Source organism: Mastomys coucha, unplaced genomic scaffold (assembly GCF_008632895.1).
Source record: "Mastomys coucha isolate ucsf_1 unplaced genomic scaffold, UCSF_Mcou_1 pScaffold21, whole genome shotgun sequence".
NCBI classification, from domain to species: domain Eukaryota; kingdom Metazoa; phylum Chordata; class Mammalia; order Rodentia; family Muridae; genus Mastomys; species Mastomys coucha.
The window spans coordinates 161,021,419-161,038,843 of record NW_022196904.1 but is presented as its reverse complement, the minus strand read 5'-3'; the positions used below and the strand labels follow the sequence as shown (position 1 = coordinate 161,038,843).

The following is a 17,425-nucleotide window of genomic DNA, read 5'->3' as shown; positions in this document are numbered from 1 at the left end:
GGGAGGGGGAGAGAGGGAGGGACAGAGAGAGAGAGAGAGAGAGAGAGAGTAGGTAGAGAGAACATACACTAACAAGCAATTCTTATACTCAAGCCTGGTACCTGGCTGTTGCTAGGTAACTGTTGGGCAGAGCCTAGACAAAATGCTAACATTAAGTATAGAATAGAGCCACTAATGGAAAAATTAATAAAGCAAGTCAGCAGTAGACAATAAAGCGAAATCCTACAACCTATTGACTGCTACTTTATTTTCGTGTAGCCCTGGCTGTCCTGGAACTTGCTCTGTAGAACAAGCTGGCCTCAAACTCAGAGATCCACCTGCCTCTGCTCCCAGGTGTTGGGATGCTTGCCACCACTGCCAGTCCCAAGTGACTTTTATGTGCCTGTCTTTCTAGAGGGGGAAGACGAACGAGAAGATCAACTAATCAATAACCAAGTGCAAGGAGTGTCATCACTCCATGCTAGAGGGACACAGATGGAACTGAATGGCACAAGCTGACGTCCTTCCCCTGCTCATCGTACACACACAGTGGCAGGTGTCCTATGGACAGAAGTCCTAGGCTTAAGGCAATGCCAGGCTTTCCCACAGGTTACCTGGAGTCTTGTTCACACTTTAGTATGAACTCTCTAGAGGACTCTGCTTGGTGATGTGTGGGTACCCGTGTACCTTGCCTCTTTGGACCACATTCTGGATCCTCAGCTAAAAAAGGTCAGCCAGAGAAAGCGAGACACAGACACAGCCTTTTTCCTGGCAAAGAAGCCTTTCAACTGGGACCCTAGACAGTGGGCATTTAATAAATGTGAGCATGATCCAGGCTTGGGAGGCAGGGCTGAAACTTGGGGCTGAAATTCGGGATTCTCCAGGCAGAGTTCAGATGCCTTCCAAGAATTTTGCACTATGGCTGGTACTGGGGGTGGGGGAGGAGGTTGGGTCCTTCCTCTAAGAAGACAGACCAAAGGTTTTCTGCAGTCTTGAGAGTCAGTGTGGGTCAGAATCTGAGAGGGTTCACACTCCTAAAAGTTTCAGTCCACTTTGCCATATTTTACGTACCTGAGCTCAGTGCTTTGTTTTTTAGTATACTCTTGCTGTTTCTATGACAATATCTTTTGTTCATTTGATGATAATCTAATTTTGAGTTGATGTGGTTGAAAGCCTGTTTGGGGGTGGGGATGGGTGCTTTATCATTATTTTTTTTTTAAACAGGTTTTTCCTATTATCCTGTGGTGGCTGGAACTCTGCCCTTCTATCTGAGTGCTTGAGTTATACATAGGTGCCACCATACCTAGCTAGTGGCTTGATTGATTAATTAATTGATTGAATTTCTATAATGTCTGGTGTCTTGCCAGAATGTATGCCTGTGCACCATGTGCATTCCTGGTGACTGGGGACACCAGAAGAGGCTGACAGATTCTCTGGGACTGCAGAGAACCTGTGGCTGTGAGCCACCATGTGGGTGCTGGGAACTGAACCTGGGTCCTCTGGAAGAGCAGCCAGTGCACTTATCTGCAGAGCCACCCCTCCCATCCAGTGGCTTTCATCCTTAAAGATTTGTTTTCACTGGGAAGCACTTCGTTTTCCTTTGAGACCACATTTAAATTTTCCTACCTTGCTATGCCTTGCTGGCCTCAAAACACCCAGACTTTGTTTTGGAACCTCCACATGCATTCAGGTTTCTGAGGCTCTCTTCCTGATGTCACTGCTATGACAAGTTAGCATGTGAGCCTTACAGGACCAATATAGATGGCTGGATGGATGCGGGAAGATTCTCAGTGGTGCTCCTTACGCTGTGGGGAGAATGCTTTTCTCCTCCCGGTGCGATTCTCAGTAAGATGCTGGGAACCATGGGCTACTTAGAAGACAGAAGAATTCGGCGGGGACCCAACCCAGCAGAGAAGAATATTTGTCACCCAGACTGACAAGCTGAGTGTGATCCCAAACCCTCACAAGGTGGAAGGAGACAACCAACTCCAAAAAGTTGTCCTCAGTTTCCACACCCATACCACCGCATATGTCCACACATGCACATACATTCACGGGCATCCTCAGTTTCCACACCCATACCATCGCATATGTCCACACATGTACATACATTCATGGGCATCCCCGGAAGTTCAGAGGAAGGATCAGCCCCTTCAGGGGACTGTTACCCACCGTCAAGGTTCTGTATCCACTTCGTCTTCTACAGTACCAGCAGCCGATAAGCAGCAAAATCCCCAGGACTACAATCAGGATGCCAATCCCTGCAGCCCTGGACCAAGAGATAGGCATGTCCAATAGAGCTCAGAAACATCGTTCCAGACTTTGATGAGACAGCAACCAACCTTCTCCCTTTTTCTGATCCAGGAAAGCATCTTCTAATCTAATCTCCATACAGGGCACCTAACCAGACCTACAGCTCCAGTATCCAAGAACGGGGCCTAGTGCCCAAGTTCCAAGCATAAGGGCTGCCCTGGCATCTGACATTCATGTGGGTAGTTTATTTACTGAAGTAGAAGAATCTTTTCTTCTCAACATGGCTTATTTAGAGCAATTTTTTTTTCCAACTCAATTCAGATAAAAAGAAATAGAAATGAACACTGACTCTGAGCCAGTGGCTGTGCTAACCAATTATGATAATTCTCATAATAATCTGTAGCGTAAGATGCCATTTATTACATCCACTTCACAGAGGAAGAAATAAATTCAGAGAGAGGGCTTGCCACCCAGGGCTATCACAAGTCTGAGTCAGGGGTTGAACCTGAGGCTATCCCTGCCTTAAACTCTGCTCTGCTCTGACCCCCTATGGCGTGGGCAGAGGAGTCTGAGCTGGACCCGATACAGAGCAATACAGTCACTTATCTATGTATCTGGTTCTGAGCACTGGGACTCTGTTTTGAGGCTCTAAGCCAGCCATTTATGTTCTGTGTCCAGAGACCCCTGTGACAGTTGCCACAAAAGCCCCAGAAACAGAGCTTGGGGTGTGCATTCCTGCACAGCACTGCCAAGTGCTTATCTAGTGTGATCAGCACTGAGAACAGGACACTGTATGTGGCCATGAACTTGCTAAGAAATGCCCTGCGGGGCCGGATGGTGCATACAAGATTGAGTGGCTGCAGGGTGCAGGGGAGGGAGTTCAGACAGGAATGCCTACTTCCATCTTGCGCTGTGGATCCATCAAGCGTGTCCTGTTCAACTCCAAATGGGATGGAGAGACCCAGAGGATGGCCGTTCTGGGGGAAGCTCTACCCTGATTGTGTAGGACAATCCCTTACAGTAGCTGCAAAGGCCCCAGGAGCCTTTGTAGAGCTACAAACTGCTTGGCCCAAGCTTCCAGATCCCAGGCACCGGGACCTCCTCTGAACACCATTTTGTGCCAGGCACTATGCAGCAATCCTCTGAGCTAGGGATTGTTCATTTTACAGCTGTTGTCAAGCTTACAAGATGCTCAAGACTGCACCGCCAGCATGTAGGGGAGTAAGTGGTCCTAGACAGCCGTCGTGAGAGCTAGGATTCGGGCCAGGCCCACGTCCTCTGTGCAGTGCTTTCCTGGAAGAACTGTCTCCTAAGGTGAAACTGTCACAAAGAGTGCTCAAGAGTTCTCATGACTGAAGGCAGCTGACACAATGCCCAGCATGCTCTCGCTCTTAAGTTCACCCTGTACTCTCCCTTTGAGCATCCTGACACAGACAGCTCTGTTCCAGCTCTTTATGCACAGTCATCTTTTACTTAGAACACACTCAAGTGATTGAAAGCGTAAAACATCAAAGAATGCCAGACACGCCAGAGGAAGTTGCTCCCTTGCCTCGCAGGCTCCTCAGTGACCCAGACACCTTGGGGAAGTCACATGAGGCACAGTTAAAGTACAGACCCTGGGGGCCCACTCCCGGCCTAAACTGACTCCTCTTGAAGATAGCACCTAGGAATCTGAGTTTAGGCAAGCTGCCTGGATGACTTATTCCCACAACTGTGAGAAGCCCTGTCTACTGATACTCCAGAGGGTAGCCCTTTTTGACTGGCGATGGGGGCTCACTTTATATTACACTTCCTCCTACCACTGGCAGATTTCAAAGGAGGAGAAATATCCTCCAAGAATCTCAGAGATATATCACTTCAATACACACGCCTCTGCCCCGCGCCCCACTACATCCGACCCTCCTGTTTAAACAAGGCAGCCAGATGACTTGGCGGGCGCCTTTCAGGATGAATCCTGATATCGATGGCCTTGTGCAGTGATTTTCTTGTATTCTTCACTGGTCTCTTTCATTCCCCTGCCAAAAATCACGTGCCGTACTTCAAGTACTGGACGGTCGCTTCCTTCATGGACTGAGGTAAAAGGTGTCACTGCACTATGCTGGAGCCTCCGGTGATGCTGATGGAAACCACGGTATCCACAGATGCCGACTGAGTGGGAGTATCTCTCCCGATGGAACCCAGAGGTGCTGGAACCCAGGATCTCTCCTATCCTCTCAGGGAAGACACCATAGTACTCGCTGCCCCTGAATAAAGACTTTGGTCAAGGTGTAAAAGCGAAAGCACAAACCTTCAGTGAAGGGGTTAGATGATGATGATGATGATGATGATGATGATGATGATGATGATGTGTGTGTGTGTGTGTGTGTGAATATGATGTATATGATGGTAGTAAGTCACAGGTGCCCTTCATAAGCTGTTGTCCCCAACTCCAAACCCACTTTCCTATGCCCTGCTCTAGGTCTGCAGAGTCTGTTCAGCATCCTCTCCCAGCAGCTCTTCACACTGTTAGCTGTGGGAGCCACCGCTGGCTTTGCCCACTGAGACCGGTGGCTATGCATCACAAAGGAAGACTTAGCTTTCAGCCTCCTGTGGATGAGATTGTGCAAGTATTTGCTGTCTTTAACCCACCAGCTTAGTGCTTCGTAGGCAAACAGGCCTGCCTGGCAGTGGTGGCACACGTGGCAGAGGCAGGTGGATTTCTGAGTTCGAGGCCAGCCTGGTCTACAGAGTGAGCTCCAGGACAGCCAGGGCTACACAGAGAAACCCTGTCTCGAAAAACCAAAATAAAATAAAATAAAAAATTCCAACATCACCACATCCAGCAACACACCTTGTTTCTCTAAGCTGTTCCCACATACAACACAGTAGGCAGATGCAGGCGTCATGATGTGGGGGATGGCGGGAAACAACGGCCCCAGCCTTCCCTTGTTTTCTCACTTTCTGACAGGGAAACACAAAGAAGATGGCATCGCATCCTCACTTAGACAGAGGCGATGTGCAGAGGTGACCAACAGAGAAAGAAGGGAACTGACAGGCTAACACTCCTGGACTACTGAGTGAGAGAGAACAAAAATTCTAGCTCAGAGAGTCTGTGGTGTCATCCTAAAGATGCAGAAACTGCACTATACAATGCATCTCCCACCTAAATAGAATGCTGTGGAGACAATTTGTTACAATGTATCACTTCCCCTACCTCTCCAACTGGGTATGCTGTGCTGTGGAAAATCCCCTGGGAAATGCTCGCAGCTGGACTGCATTGATGATGCCTTCCTTGTTTGTTGGCTGATTCTGTGTCATCTCAGTAAGATTTTCAAGCAAGTCTTTCTACAAGGGGAGCAGATCTGCAGGGGTTCTGAGCTGACGGCTAAGAGACTGTCTAAAACAGAGGTTCTAAACCTGTGGGTCGCAACCCCCCCCCCCCATTGATTGACCTTTTCACAAAGGTCGCATATCAGATATCCTACATATTGGATATTTACATTATAATTCATAACACTAAGAAATTTACAGTTGTAAAGTAACAGTGGAAATAATTTTATGGTTGGGGGAGGAGGGCCACTACAACATGGGGAACTAACAGAGTCCCAGCATTAGGAAGGTTGAGAACCACGACTCTAAATGAAAGCCTGTCTGGAGTCCCCACTCAGGTTCAGCTCCGACCACACCCTTCCAGTCCTAGCCCCTGCAGAGTTTGTCCTCTGTTGCCCTAAGGGCGCGTACATGCGCTGGAATGACTCCCTGCCTAACTCTCCCACTGGACTCTAGACCTTTAAAGAGATACAGAATAGTATCTCTGAATCATGCACTTAGTTCTTAGTTCTTAGAAGTCATAATCGCATAAATCCTTCTTACTAATTAACCCAGAAGCTCAAACACCTTTCTGGAGGATGGAGCTCTCGTGCACAAGTCATGGCTACCATCTTCCGCACGCAGGCTGAGACCCACACACGTGCCCCTCACCCCACTGGCTCTTTAGCAACTTTACTCTGTCTACAGCCCCGGCAGGAGTCTTGAGAGGAGTTGGTGAATAGGCTTGAGGAAAGAGGTATCCGAGTCCTGGGCACATGTTTCCCAACTTGGGAACCAACAACCAAGTCTCAAGAACGCAGACAAAAATAGCAATATCTAACTTTTCTCACTTGTATCTTCCCGACTGTTTGGCCCCAGAGAACAGTGAGTTAGACCACTGTAGGACCTCCAGGTCTCCCCTTGGTGGCATGGTTTTATTCTTTGGGGAGAGTAAATGCTAGAGAAAGTTACAGGTGGGCATGTGCTTGTGGAAGTCAGTAGGCTGTGTCTGCAAATGGCAAACTGGGAATCCCGGAAGGTTTGCTTTGTAACTTACTCTTCAGCAGTGACATAGGAGTGGCTGTGCCCCTTCCTGGGAGAACCGAAGTGAACATCTCTGGGCATTGTGTGGACTCAGCACAGGACACCTAAAGGAAGGGCACATAGGCATTGCTTAGTGTATCCAAAACATCCTCACGCATCTCACAGAGACTATTCCCAGGATGGGTATCAGCTAGGCTGGCCCTCTGAGTCTACCCTGTGGAGATTCACATCCCATCTCATTAATTCCAAGAGCTTTCGAAATAGCTCAAACTCTGAAGCCTTCTACTTACTGGGAAACTAAGTTCTAAGAAGAGACTACAAAGGAAACCGCTTTAAAACTGAGTTGTCACAGGGGAGTGTCTTCTCCAGCCTTTAGCTTGACTCTACAATAAACTCGTGAGAGGAATATAGTCATTCTCTCTTGACTTTTGCTGGCCTAGGGCATCATTGGAACCAGAGGGATGATTCAGTGGGAAAAGAGGTTGCTACGTGAGTCTGGCAATCTGAGTGTGAGCCCCAGAACCCTGTTACAGGTGGGAGAGGGCCCCATGGCATAGTCTATTGAGTCCCACATATGCACTGTGACAAGCACACATACACACACACACATACACACACAATGTAATAATAAATTAATACTTAACAGTAAATAATAAATAACTAGTAAATAATAATAATAAAATAATAAATGTAAAAATAAAACAATAAAAGAAGCCAAGCAGAGGTGGCACACACTTTAATCCCAGCACTCAGGAAGCAGAGGCAGGTGGATCTCTGTGAGTTTGAAGACAGCCAAAGCTACACAGGACTCTCTGTCTCAAAAACAAAACAAAACAAAACAAAAACAAAACAACAGAGAGAGGGGAGAGGGAGGGAGGGAGAGAGAGAGAGAGAGAGGAAGAGAGAGAGAGAGAGAAAGGGAGAGGGGGAGAGAAAGGGAGAGAGGAGTGGAGGGAGAGGGAGGGAGAGGGCAAGAGGGGGAGAGGGGGGGAAGAGAAAGGGGGGAAGAGAGAAAGAAGGGGAAAGAGAGGGAGAGAGGGTGAAAGGGAGGGAGGAGGGGGGAAGAGAGAGGGAGAGAGGTAAGAAGGGGAAGAAGGGGAAAGAGAGGGAGAGATGGGGAGGGGGGAGGGGAAGGGGGAAGGGGAGGAGGAAAGAAACAAAAGAGGATGGTTTATTTTTCTCCAAAATTACCACTGTCATCAATCTGTGGCCGAGCAGAAGTTTGCAGTGTTCAATCAGAAGTGTTTCCCAGGGCACCCAGCCCGAGTATGGCCAGGGTAACAGTGACAGAGCACATCTTCCAAACCCACTTTTGGACAAGGGACCCTGTGCTTGTTGGCCAAATGCAGAGCACCCAAGGCAGACTGAGAAAGCCAGGACCTCCTTTTGTCTAGGAGCTTCTTTCCCTCCAATTTAGTTCCTATTCCTGTCTGTCCGGGTCTCATTCTAGGAAAGAAAAGCTATTTTTTTTTTTAAGACAGAAACTCACTGCATTGCTCTGGCTATCTTAGGATGAAATATGTAGACTAGGCTGGCCTTGAATTTATATAGATCTGTGTGTCCCTGCTTTCCAAGTACTGGAATTAATTAAAAGTGTGTGCCACTACACCCAAAACAAAAACTTTTCAAAAACCCAAAATGTGCATAAATTAATAATAACAAGAGAATCTCACGGACTACAGTGACCATAACTACCATGAGCTCAGTAAAATACAATAACAGAGCTTCATCCCTTGTCATTATGGTCAGGATTTTGCCTTTTTAAAATTGCTGTTATTATAAATTTTAAGGGTCTACCCCCATGGAATTTCACTAATTAGCTCCAATTTGAAGAACAGGGATAATGGGAGGGCAAAAATCAAGACTTCGTTGAGTCCAGAATGTGACTCCTTTCAGCAGGGGCATTTTGCATGTAATTTGCTCTTCCCGGTATAAAAAGGAAACTGCAGTTGAACTCTGAGACCACCTCAGCTGGGTAGTGTAAGGCAAGCCCTGCACTGATAGTCAAGAAACTCAATTAACTCTGCTCAGAGCCTCTGCAAACAGTTCCAGGGTAAGCATACAGCACCGCAGTGAAGCCAACAGAAGTCCCTTTGGGTGACAGGCAAAGGGGTTTCTGTCACCACCCCACCTCCCCACCACATACACACACATCGATATTCTCGACAACCTTGGAGGAATGAGAAAGAATCTAAGAGACTCCAAAGGTGAGACCATTACAAACATGGAAACTCTGCAGCCACTTGAGCTTCAATAAGGCCCAGAGGGGAGACAGAGGTGTCCGCAAGCCCTGTTCTGGAAGAACAGTGTACAATTAACAAGAAGCCAGTGCTCTTCTTACCTTCCCCGAGGAGCAGTTCTCCCTGCTGACTGGCTGTGTGTATGTCAAGACAGCTTCTCTGCCTGTTAAGCTTAAAAAAAAATAATAATTTTTTTTTCATTCTTGATCTTGAGTCTCATGATAGTCATGAGTTTTGGATTCCTAGTGGGTTGTCTTTGATTGCTTATTTGGCATGAAAGAAACCAACTTCATTTTACCCTTTAAAAAAAGAAAGAAAGAAAGAAGGAAAGAAAGAAAGAAAGAAAGAAAGAAAGAAAGAAAGAAAGAAAGAAAGGAAGGAAGAATAGAATAGAATCCTTGATGGCTTGTGCTTTCCCCAGCCCCAACACTTTGCCTCAGGCAAGCCATTCCTCTTTAAGCGGCCAGGTAAATTACAGGGTACCCAGTTAAACTTACATTTCAGATAAACAAGTGTTTTTTGTCATGTGCCTAATGTAATACTTCTCTAGGAATTCCTTGGCTGTGGAATGCTCAGCTCTAAGTGCAACTTGAGTGTCACATGTCATGTGTCACACACCTCCTCCGAGCCCGGCTCCAGGCTCTTTCAGGAAGAAGAGGTTGTAGTAGTCAGAGGGGAGGCTGACTTCAAGGAGACACAGCAGGGCAGTTGCACACGGGAACTCACAGCAGTCTGGACAAGATCAAAGGAGACAAAGCCCCTCCCCCAGCTGTAGAGCTGTCATTTGATAGACACTGAAGAGAGAGTGAGTTTTCTCTGGTGGTGTGACCACATTCCAGGACAGGTCCCACTCCTGAGAGTAGTTTGGCAACACAAACTGTACTTTAGGATGAAGAAGAGGAGGAAGAGGAGAAGAAGGAAGAGAAGGAGGGGGAAGATGTGGGATGGGAGGAATGAGGAGGAAAGGGAAGATGAAGAGGAGGGGGAAGATGAAGAGGAGGGGGAGGATGCAGAGGAGGGGGAAGATGAGGAGAAGGGGGAAGATGAGGAGGGGAAGATGAGGAGGAGGGGGAAGATGAAGAGGAGAGGGAAGATGATGATGATGATGAGAACTCCAAGTTGGGTAGGTAAAGAGGTTAAGAGTGAGGGTAAGTTCTTGAAGGTGGAGAAGGAATGTGACAAAAAAATATCTTGTATGAAATTCTCAAACTTTTACATAAAATTTTATTTTAAAAGTTTCAAAAAAAATTAAAACGTCTCACATTGCTGAGATAAAGTTTCACTAAAAAGAAAAGTATTTTGTGAGCAGAGCAAGGTGGCTCACACCTACACTACTAGCATTTGGGAAGCTGAGGTAAGATCTCAAGTTCGAGGCCAATTTCTGCTTCCAAATATGTATACAGTCGATCTGAAGTCCAAGTTTGACTAGATGCTGCCCTTCCACATCAAAGATGCAGAGCCTGTGTGGGCTGAGATGTATAAAGCAAGTCCCACAGTCCATGTTCTTGTTGTTTGTGGTGGCCCTGGGAATAACTGTCCACTGGGGATTGTGAGTTTCCAGGCACTTGCAAGAGACAGGTGAAATTTTCCTTTTCAAGGTGGGCCTACTTGGACTCTCACTAAACCAGGGTAATTCTACTCTACATAAACATCAATATGAGCGATGGGACAGAGCCATCTTTGCTGACTGGCTGTCTGTAACTATCACAAACAGACAAGCCCTCCCAGATTAAGGAGTCTTCATCGGGTAGGACATGGGTGAGTTGACCACAGAGATCCCCTCCCCCTTGCATCTGAGCGCCACCTCCTCTCAAGCCTGCGACTCTCTAGTTTCCATGCTGGGCTATGAGCAAGAGCTTGTTGTGAGGGCAATAGCCTACTGGAAGCTTAGTTACTAAAATTAGCAAGGGACACACAAAACAGAGAAAAAAGAGGAGCTCATTCTTGGGGGAGCCTTTTTGCAAAGGACTAACATTTTTAACAGAGAACGAACCAGCAGAAAATAAAAGGCTGGGATAATATGGAGAGGCTATAAGGCTGTGGCTTTGTGGCAGCACACGGGTGACTCCCCGTGTTCAATCCCTGGCCCAGCTGAAAAGAAAAAAAAGAGCTTGTGAGATGATTCAGCAGGTAAGAAGAGCACAGACTGCTCTTCCAAAGGTCTTGAGTTCAAATCCCAGCAACCACATGGTGGCTCACAACCATCTGTAATGATATCTGACCCCCTCTTCTGGTACATCTGAAGACAGCTACAGTGTATTTATGTATAATAATAAATAAGTCTTTGGGCTGGAGCAAGCAGGGACTGAGTGAGTGGAGTGGACTGGAGTGAGCGGGGTTGACTGGAGCAAGCAATTCCCAAGAACCAGATGAAGGCTTACAACTATCTGTACAGCTACAGTGTGTACTCATATACATAAGATAAATAAATAAATAAATCTTAAAAAGAAGGAGGATGAGGAGGAGGAGGAGGAGGAGAAGAAGAAGAAGAAGAAGAAGAAGAAGAAGAAGAAGAAGAAGAAGAAGAAGAAGAAGAAGAAGAAGAAGAAGAAGAAAAGAAAAAAGAAGGAGGAAAAACATCTCAGGTAGAACAACCAGTGTAACGGCATTGGGACAGAACCAGAACATGATCTCAGCCCCTAGAACTGGTACTAGGTCAGGAGATTTTTAAAGGCCCATAGTCTGCCCAATATGCCAGGGCAACATGGCATAGAACCTGTGAACGTGACCAACCAACCAACATCCGATTTGACTCAAGGCTCGCTCCACAAGACAAACCCCATACCCAACACTGCTTGGGGACCAAGAACCAGAGCCTAGATAACCCAGAGACCTAGGGTAAACCCAAACGCTACTGGCCTGAAAAAAAAATCACTAAAATTACTACTAGTGATATTCTGCTATATCTATAGACTGGTGCCTTATCCAGTCATCACCAGAGGAGCTTCCTCTGGTAGCAGATGGGAACAGATGCAGAGACCCATAGCCAGACATTATACGTAAAGAGTCTAAATTGGTAGTCTCCATCAGATCCCTTCCCTCGGAGCTCAGGGAACTCGGAGGAAAAAGAGGCAGAGAGATTGTTAAGCATCAGACAGGAAAGAGCACAGGCCCCTGAATCAACTCTGCAAGGTATGTGTAAGCTCATAGAGACTGAAGCAGCAAGCACCAGGTCCCTGTGCATTATAGCTCTTAGATTAGTATGGGACTCCTGAGTATGCAAATGAGTGGGTCTCTGATTCTCGTGTCTGCTCTTGGGGCTCTTTTCCTCCTGTTGGGTTGCCCTGTCCAGCTTCAGTGTGATGGTTTTGCTTTTTCTTATTATACTTTATTTTGTAATGTTTGGTTGTTAACTCTTAGAAGCCTGTTCTAATGAGAGAAAGGGAATGGATTATCTGGAAGAGAGAGGAGGTGAGGTGAAATGGGCAGGAGTAGAAGGAGAGGACATATTATATAAGAAAAGAATCTATTTTCAATATAAAGAAAAAATGGGGCAAAGGGCATATAAAGTTGGGAAAGGGAAGTGGAGGGTTCTAGGAGAAGTGGGGGTATAGGAAGTGGATGTGATAGAAATGCAGTGTATTCCTGATTGAAGTTTTCAAAGAATTCAGACAATGTTGTATTAAAATTAAAATGTCATGTTGCATATAGTTTTGTGCTACCCACCTTTGCTTCAGAAATCGGACCACGCTACCAGCCCCTTCCCTCCCAGTTTCCATTGAAACCTTGGATGAACACACACACAGTTGTTCCTTTTCAACTTGCCTTCTTGGCACAATTGCTGGGCGCTACATCTGCCACCTGGAAAATCGTGCCCTTACCATTTTCCTATCCCCATCTCTGCCACCTGCCCTAAACTTCAGTTGCTAAACTCCCCTGACCACCCACCTGTAGGAGTAGCCACAGCTCACCACTCCTCCTAAGACCTCACACGGTTGTCTAGTTCTCCTCAGTTGTCTAGTTCTCCTCTCTCCAAAGCATGGTGAACCCCTCCTCTTTTTCCTTGTTTCCCTCTTCCTCCTGGAGGTCCTGTCTGTACCTACCATCCAGCAATTAGCCCATGACTTTCTTTTTTTTTCTTTTTCTTCTTTTTCTCTTTTTTTGGTTTTTTGAGACAGGATTTCTCTGTGTAGTCCTGGCTGTCCTAGAACTCACTCTGTAGACCAGGCTGGCCTCAAACTCAGAAATCTACCTGCCTCTGCTTCCCAAGTGCTGGGATTAAAGGTGTCTGCCACCACTGTCCAGTAGCCCATGACTTTCTTTACTGATAGATCAAGAACCAATTGGGGAACAGGACCTTAACATTAGAACCGCCCCCTACAATGTTATATCAAAATTGAAACCTAAAAAAATAATAATAATTTATTATTAAAATCTTATGAGTTCTGGATTGCCAGCCCTGCCTTTGTCCCCAGTTAGAACTAGTACCCAGGCACCTCCCAGACCACTGACTGGTTCTCTGCCACCACCTAGTGGACACTCCCTAGCTCCCGTACAATGTTTCATAATTTTTACATCCTCCTGTCTCTGGGGACTGCAGCAAGTGGAAACACTTCTTTCTCATCACAAATGGCCCTGAACTCCAGCTTTCACCGTTTATTACTTGTACCACCTTACTAATTGATTTCCCTTTCTGAGCTTCAGTGTTCTTATCTGTAAAATGGGGAGAAAGAAATTAAAAAAAAAATTGCTGCTAGCTCAGAGCCTATTAGCTTCCTGAAGATGGAGAAAGGCTGGTGTGAACTTCCTGTGACCCACAAACACCTGGGGAAGAAGCCAGGTAAGCCTGGGTGTTCAGGGTCAGTGCTTAATATTAGTCTAATCAAAAAGTCAATGCCTAGACTGGGAGGGTCTAGTGATATTGGGGCTGTGCGAAGTAAGTACATGAGTGATGCAGGCAATCTAGGAAGCCGTCGAAGCCTGGAAGACAGACCCAGTTTTTCCTCCCTGACACACCCAAGTGACCATCCATTTCAGTCAACAGGAAGGGTGCTGTCAGTCTGGCTTCAGCCTAACTCATGCAGGACAGCTTTCTCGATGTGAGACACAGCTCTACTCCCAAGGGGAGCAAAGGGAAACATGAAATCCCATGGTCACAATGAACAGTCACTGTCCAGAAGGACTGGGCTGTGGATCAACTTCCATGTGTGCAGGTTACAGCGCCAGGTGCTTGCCTAGAGAGCAGTGCAGGCATTGGTGCTATTGGGTCAGGAGGGATGAAAAGAGCAGAGAGAAAATGGACTTTTCTGGAATCAGGAAAGGTAAAGAAAGTACCCTGTGTGTTTTACTTTTAAGGTTTGGTGTTATGTCTTGGCAGACTGTTTTATATTAGATAGGGACATTTTAGAGCAGTTTCTTACAAAAAAAAAAAAAGAGTTTTGTCTCTGTTTTGTTTTTAATAACTGTTTCCCTCAGCCTTTACCAAATAGATGTGTGACTGGCAGGAATCCTGAGACCTCATTTTCTACCACTTTGCTCCAGATACAAACACTCAGGTTGCCTGCGCTGCTGGAATACTGGCTTGTAGCGACTGCTATGCCAACACCTCGAGTAGATTTTTTTCTTTCGATGACAACCTTTCAGGCACCTTATTTGAAACCTCAACAGCACTGAGCAAAAAGATTTATCCTGTCACTTACTCTATTCTGACTTCCATTCCAACCAATGGAGGAGCCTAAGACTCCCTGGACCCCACAGCTTCAATATAGCAACAGGGGATTTGACATAGCAACGGGAGAGCCGATGTCTAGTAACAGACCCTTGCCTACATTCCCCAGAGTGGCTACATGATGCACCAATGGTCAAGGAGCCAGCATCCACAGGAGGCTAAGGCAGGAGGATTCCTGTGAGTCTGAGGTCAGCCTGGGATATGCAGTGAGTTTAGGGCAAGCTTTGGCTGCAGAGTAAGGACCTGTCTCAAAATAACAAAGAACAAGGAGCCAACATGTAAGGTACTTGTGCCACACAAGTCTAAAGACCTGAGTTTGATTCTCTGCAAGTTGTCACCTGACCTCCATATATGGCCATGGTGTCCCACCCCCCCCCCATGATAATAATAAATTTTAAAAGAAGTTTTAAAAAAACAAAATAAACAATAAAAACAAGACCCAACAGCATGTTCTTTCTCATGTATAGATCCTAATGTGAATGTGGCACAGACTTTAATGTTGTGTGTTTAATTTGGATACCTGTTGAAACCAGGAACCAGGAATCAGGGAGAGCATGGGGGTGAGGGTAGGGTGGAGTGGGGAATAGTTGAACAGGCAGTATGAAGGGGACAGAAGAATAATTGGGGTGAAGTTTAAGTAGTGTGATGGTTTGCATATGCTTGTCTCAGAGAGCAGCACTGTTTGGAGGTGTGGCCACTGTGGGCATGGGCTTTAATACCCTAGTCATAGCTGCTTGGAAATGAGTATTCTGCTAGCAGCCTTCAGAACAAGAGGTGGTACTCTCAGCTCCTCCAGACGCAGTCTGCCTGGACACTGCCATGCTCCTACCTTGATGATAATGGACCTCTATACCTATAAGTCAGCCCCAATTAAATGTTGTCTTTATAAGAGTTGCCTTGGGCCGGGCAGTGGTGACTTTAATCCCAGCACTTGGAAGGCAGAGGCAGGTAGATTTCTGAGTTTGAGGCCAGCCTGGTCTACAGAGTGAGTTCCAGGACAGCCAGGGCTACACAGAGAAACCCTGTCTCAAAAACCAGACCAAACAAACAAACAAACAAACAAAAGAGTTGCCTTGGTCATGGTGTCTGTTCACAGCAGTAAAACCCTAAGAAAAAAGTAGGGAGGGGATGGGGGAGTAAGAAAGAAGTGGGGGGAGGATAACTAATAGACTGTTTGAGAAAGCCATCTGGGATCTAGTATTTTATCATGTGTGGGGGGGGAGGGAAGGAGAGGGAGGGAGGGAAGAAAGGACGGAAAAGCTTCCTCATTATTGGAAGGGGAAAGTCATCAACAGACTTACCTACATGTGAGCCCTGCAGCTTCAATGGTGATTGGCCTGCCAAGATATGGAATCCCATTCATAAGCCCTAGGAGCAGACCTATGACTATTATTTTACTAAACTGACAACATATCAAACTGCTTTTGCAATGATCTCCGTACATAGACTGGTGAAGGTCCCCTTCTTAATTGTAGAAAAGAGTCCCTGCACAGTGGATGATGGTCAGTATGGACTTCTGCCTGGTCAGATGTGGAGAACCAAGTAACTACAGGGTGTCCAGCCATCGATGGAATACTTATATTATGCTCTGTATCAGTTACTTCTTGTGATAAAATAACATGACCAAAAAAAAGCATATGGAAGAGTTTATTTTGGCTTACTGTACCAAAGAGATAAGGGTCCTTCGTGGTCGGGAGGTGTGGCTGCTGAAGTAGACAGCCAAGAGTTCACATTTCAGCTGCCCCAAAACTCCAGAGAGTGATGTATAAGTAGAGAGGAGGAGGCTATACAGTCTCACAGCACTGCCCTAGAGAAGTGTGTCCTCCAGGAAGGCTCCACTCCCCCCCAAGGGATTCTTGGAATTCCCACTGATGTTTTTTAAATATTTATTGTCTGTATTGGATTGTTCTTCTTTGTCCTTTGGTTTCAGACGGTTTTATCTTCTCTTTGATCCATTCTGCTGCTGAGAGTTCCTGCAGAGTGAGACAAAACTCGGACTGAACCTTGTTTAAAGGAGAAATAAAGCAAAAAGCAGCTATAATGTTTCCTTAAATGTTACTCTCTTTAAAATTCCATTCAAAACCAGCACAGCAAAGGCGAATAACAACATCCGGGCTATGGGAATAGGAGATAGAAACTGGCTAAGCATGTAGGGTAGAAGACCCCAAAAGCAAATGAACACTGAAAATGTCATTGTCCCCTTCGACAACTCTGCTGTTGAGGCCAGAGATACTCAAAGTGTTAAAGCCAAAAAAAAAAAAAAAAAATCTTCAGCTCTACTCTGCCCAGAGGCCAAGAGTGCCAGAAAGGGGGCTGGGGATCTGGTTTCTTGCTCTTCTTCCTAAATGAGCACTCCTTTTCCTGGAAGCCATATGTAAGGATGTAACTAAAACCTACAGGTACCTAGACACCTTGTATAGGGATGTTCTTTTTACATGCTGTGTAAAGACTATCTCTGTATTATACAAATGCTGACTTCTGTTCTGACAGAGATCTGACTACAGGCCAGACTTTGGCGTTGTTATTCCAAGCAGAACCTGCACATATTTTGCAAACTTTCCCTCTCTTCCCTTCCCATTGGTTTTAATAAAAAGCCGGTTGTGGTAGCCACAGGCCAGGAGAACTCACCAGCCTGACCAGGAAGAAGCAGGCCTCAGTACTACAGTAGAGACTGTGAAGAAATAAGCCACATGGGAACTAGAATAACCAAAGGCCTAAAGCTATTTTAAATAAATGTAAGTCTCCGTGTCATTATTCAAAGCTAGAGTGAGCATGAAAGGCATTATACTGATAACCTTGAAGTTGGAAACTACACTGACTAGTTCATATTCCCTCTGAGGCTCATCAGTGTGAAAGGCTGGAGAATCTTAGAATTTAAGATGAGAGCATTTAATACAAATGTATGGTGTATAACCTTTACCTAAAAGGACATGGAGGGCCACTGTAGCCAGCC

General features: G+C 46.0%; 1 protein-coding gene across 1 annotated transcript in view; it reads right to left on the bottom strand.

Annotated features, from left to right (window-relative positions):
* Nucleotides 1-8,960, bottom strand: part of Mlana (melan-A) — a 12,826-nt gene extending 3,866 nt beyond the window's left edge. The window contains exons 1-3 of the mRNA XM_031384804.1: nt 8,906-8,960; nt 6,578-6,668; nt 2,152-2,248 (exon numbers count right to left, since the gene is read on the bottom strand). Coding sequence (XP_031240664.1) covers nt 2,152-2,248; nt 6,578-6,645 — 165 coding nt within the window. The 5' untranslated portion in view covers nt 6,646-6,668; nt 8,906-8,960. The remainder of the gene's footprint in view (nt 1-2,151; nt 2,249-6,577; nt 6,669-8,905) is intronic.
* Nucleotides 8,961-17,425: the final 8,465 nt, after the last annotated feature.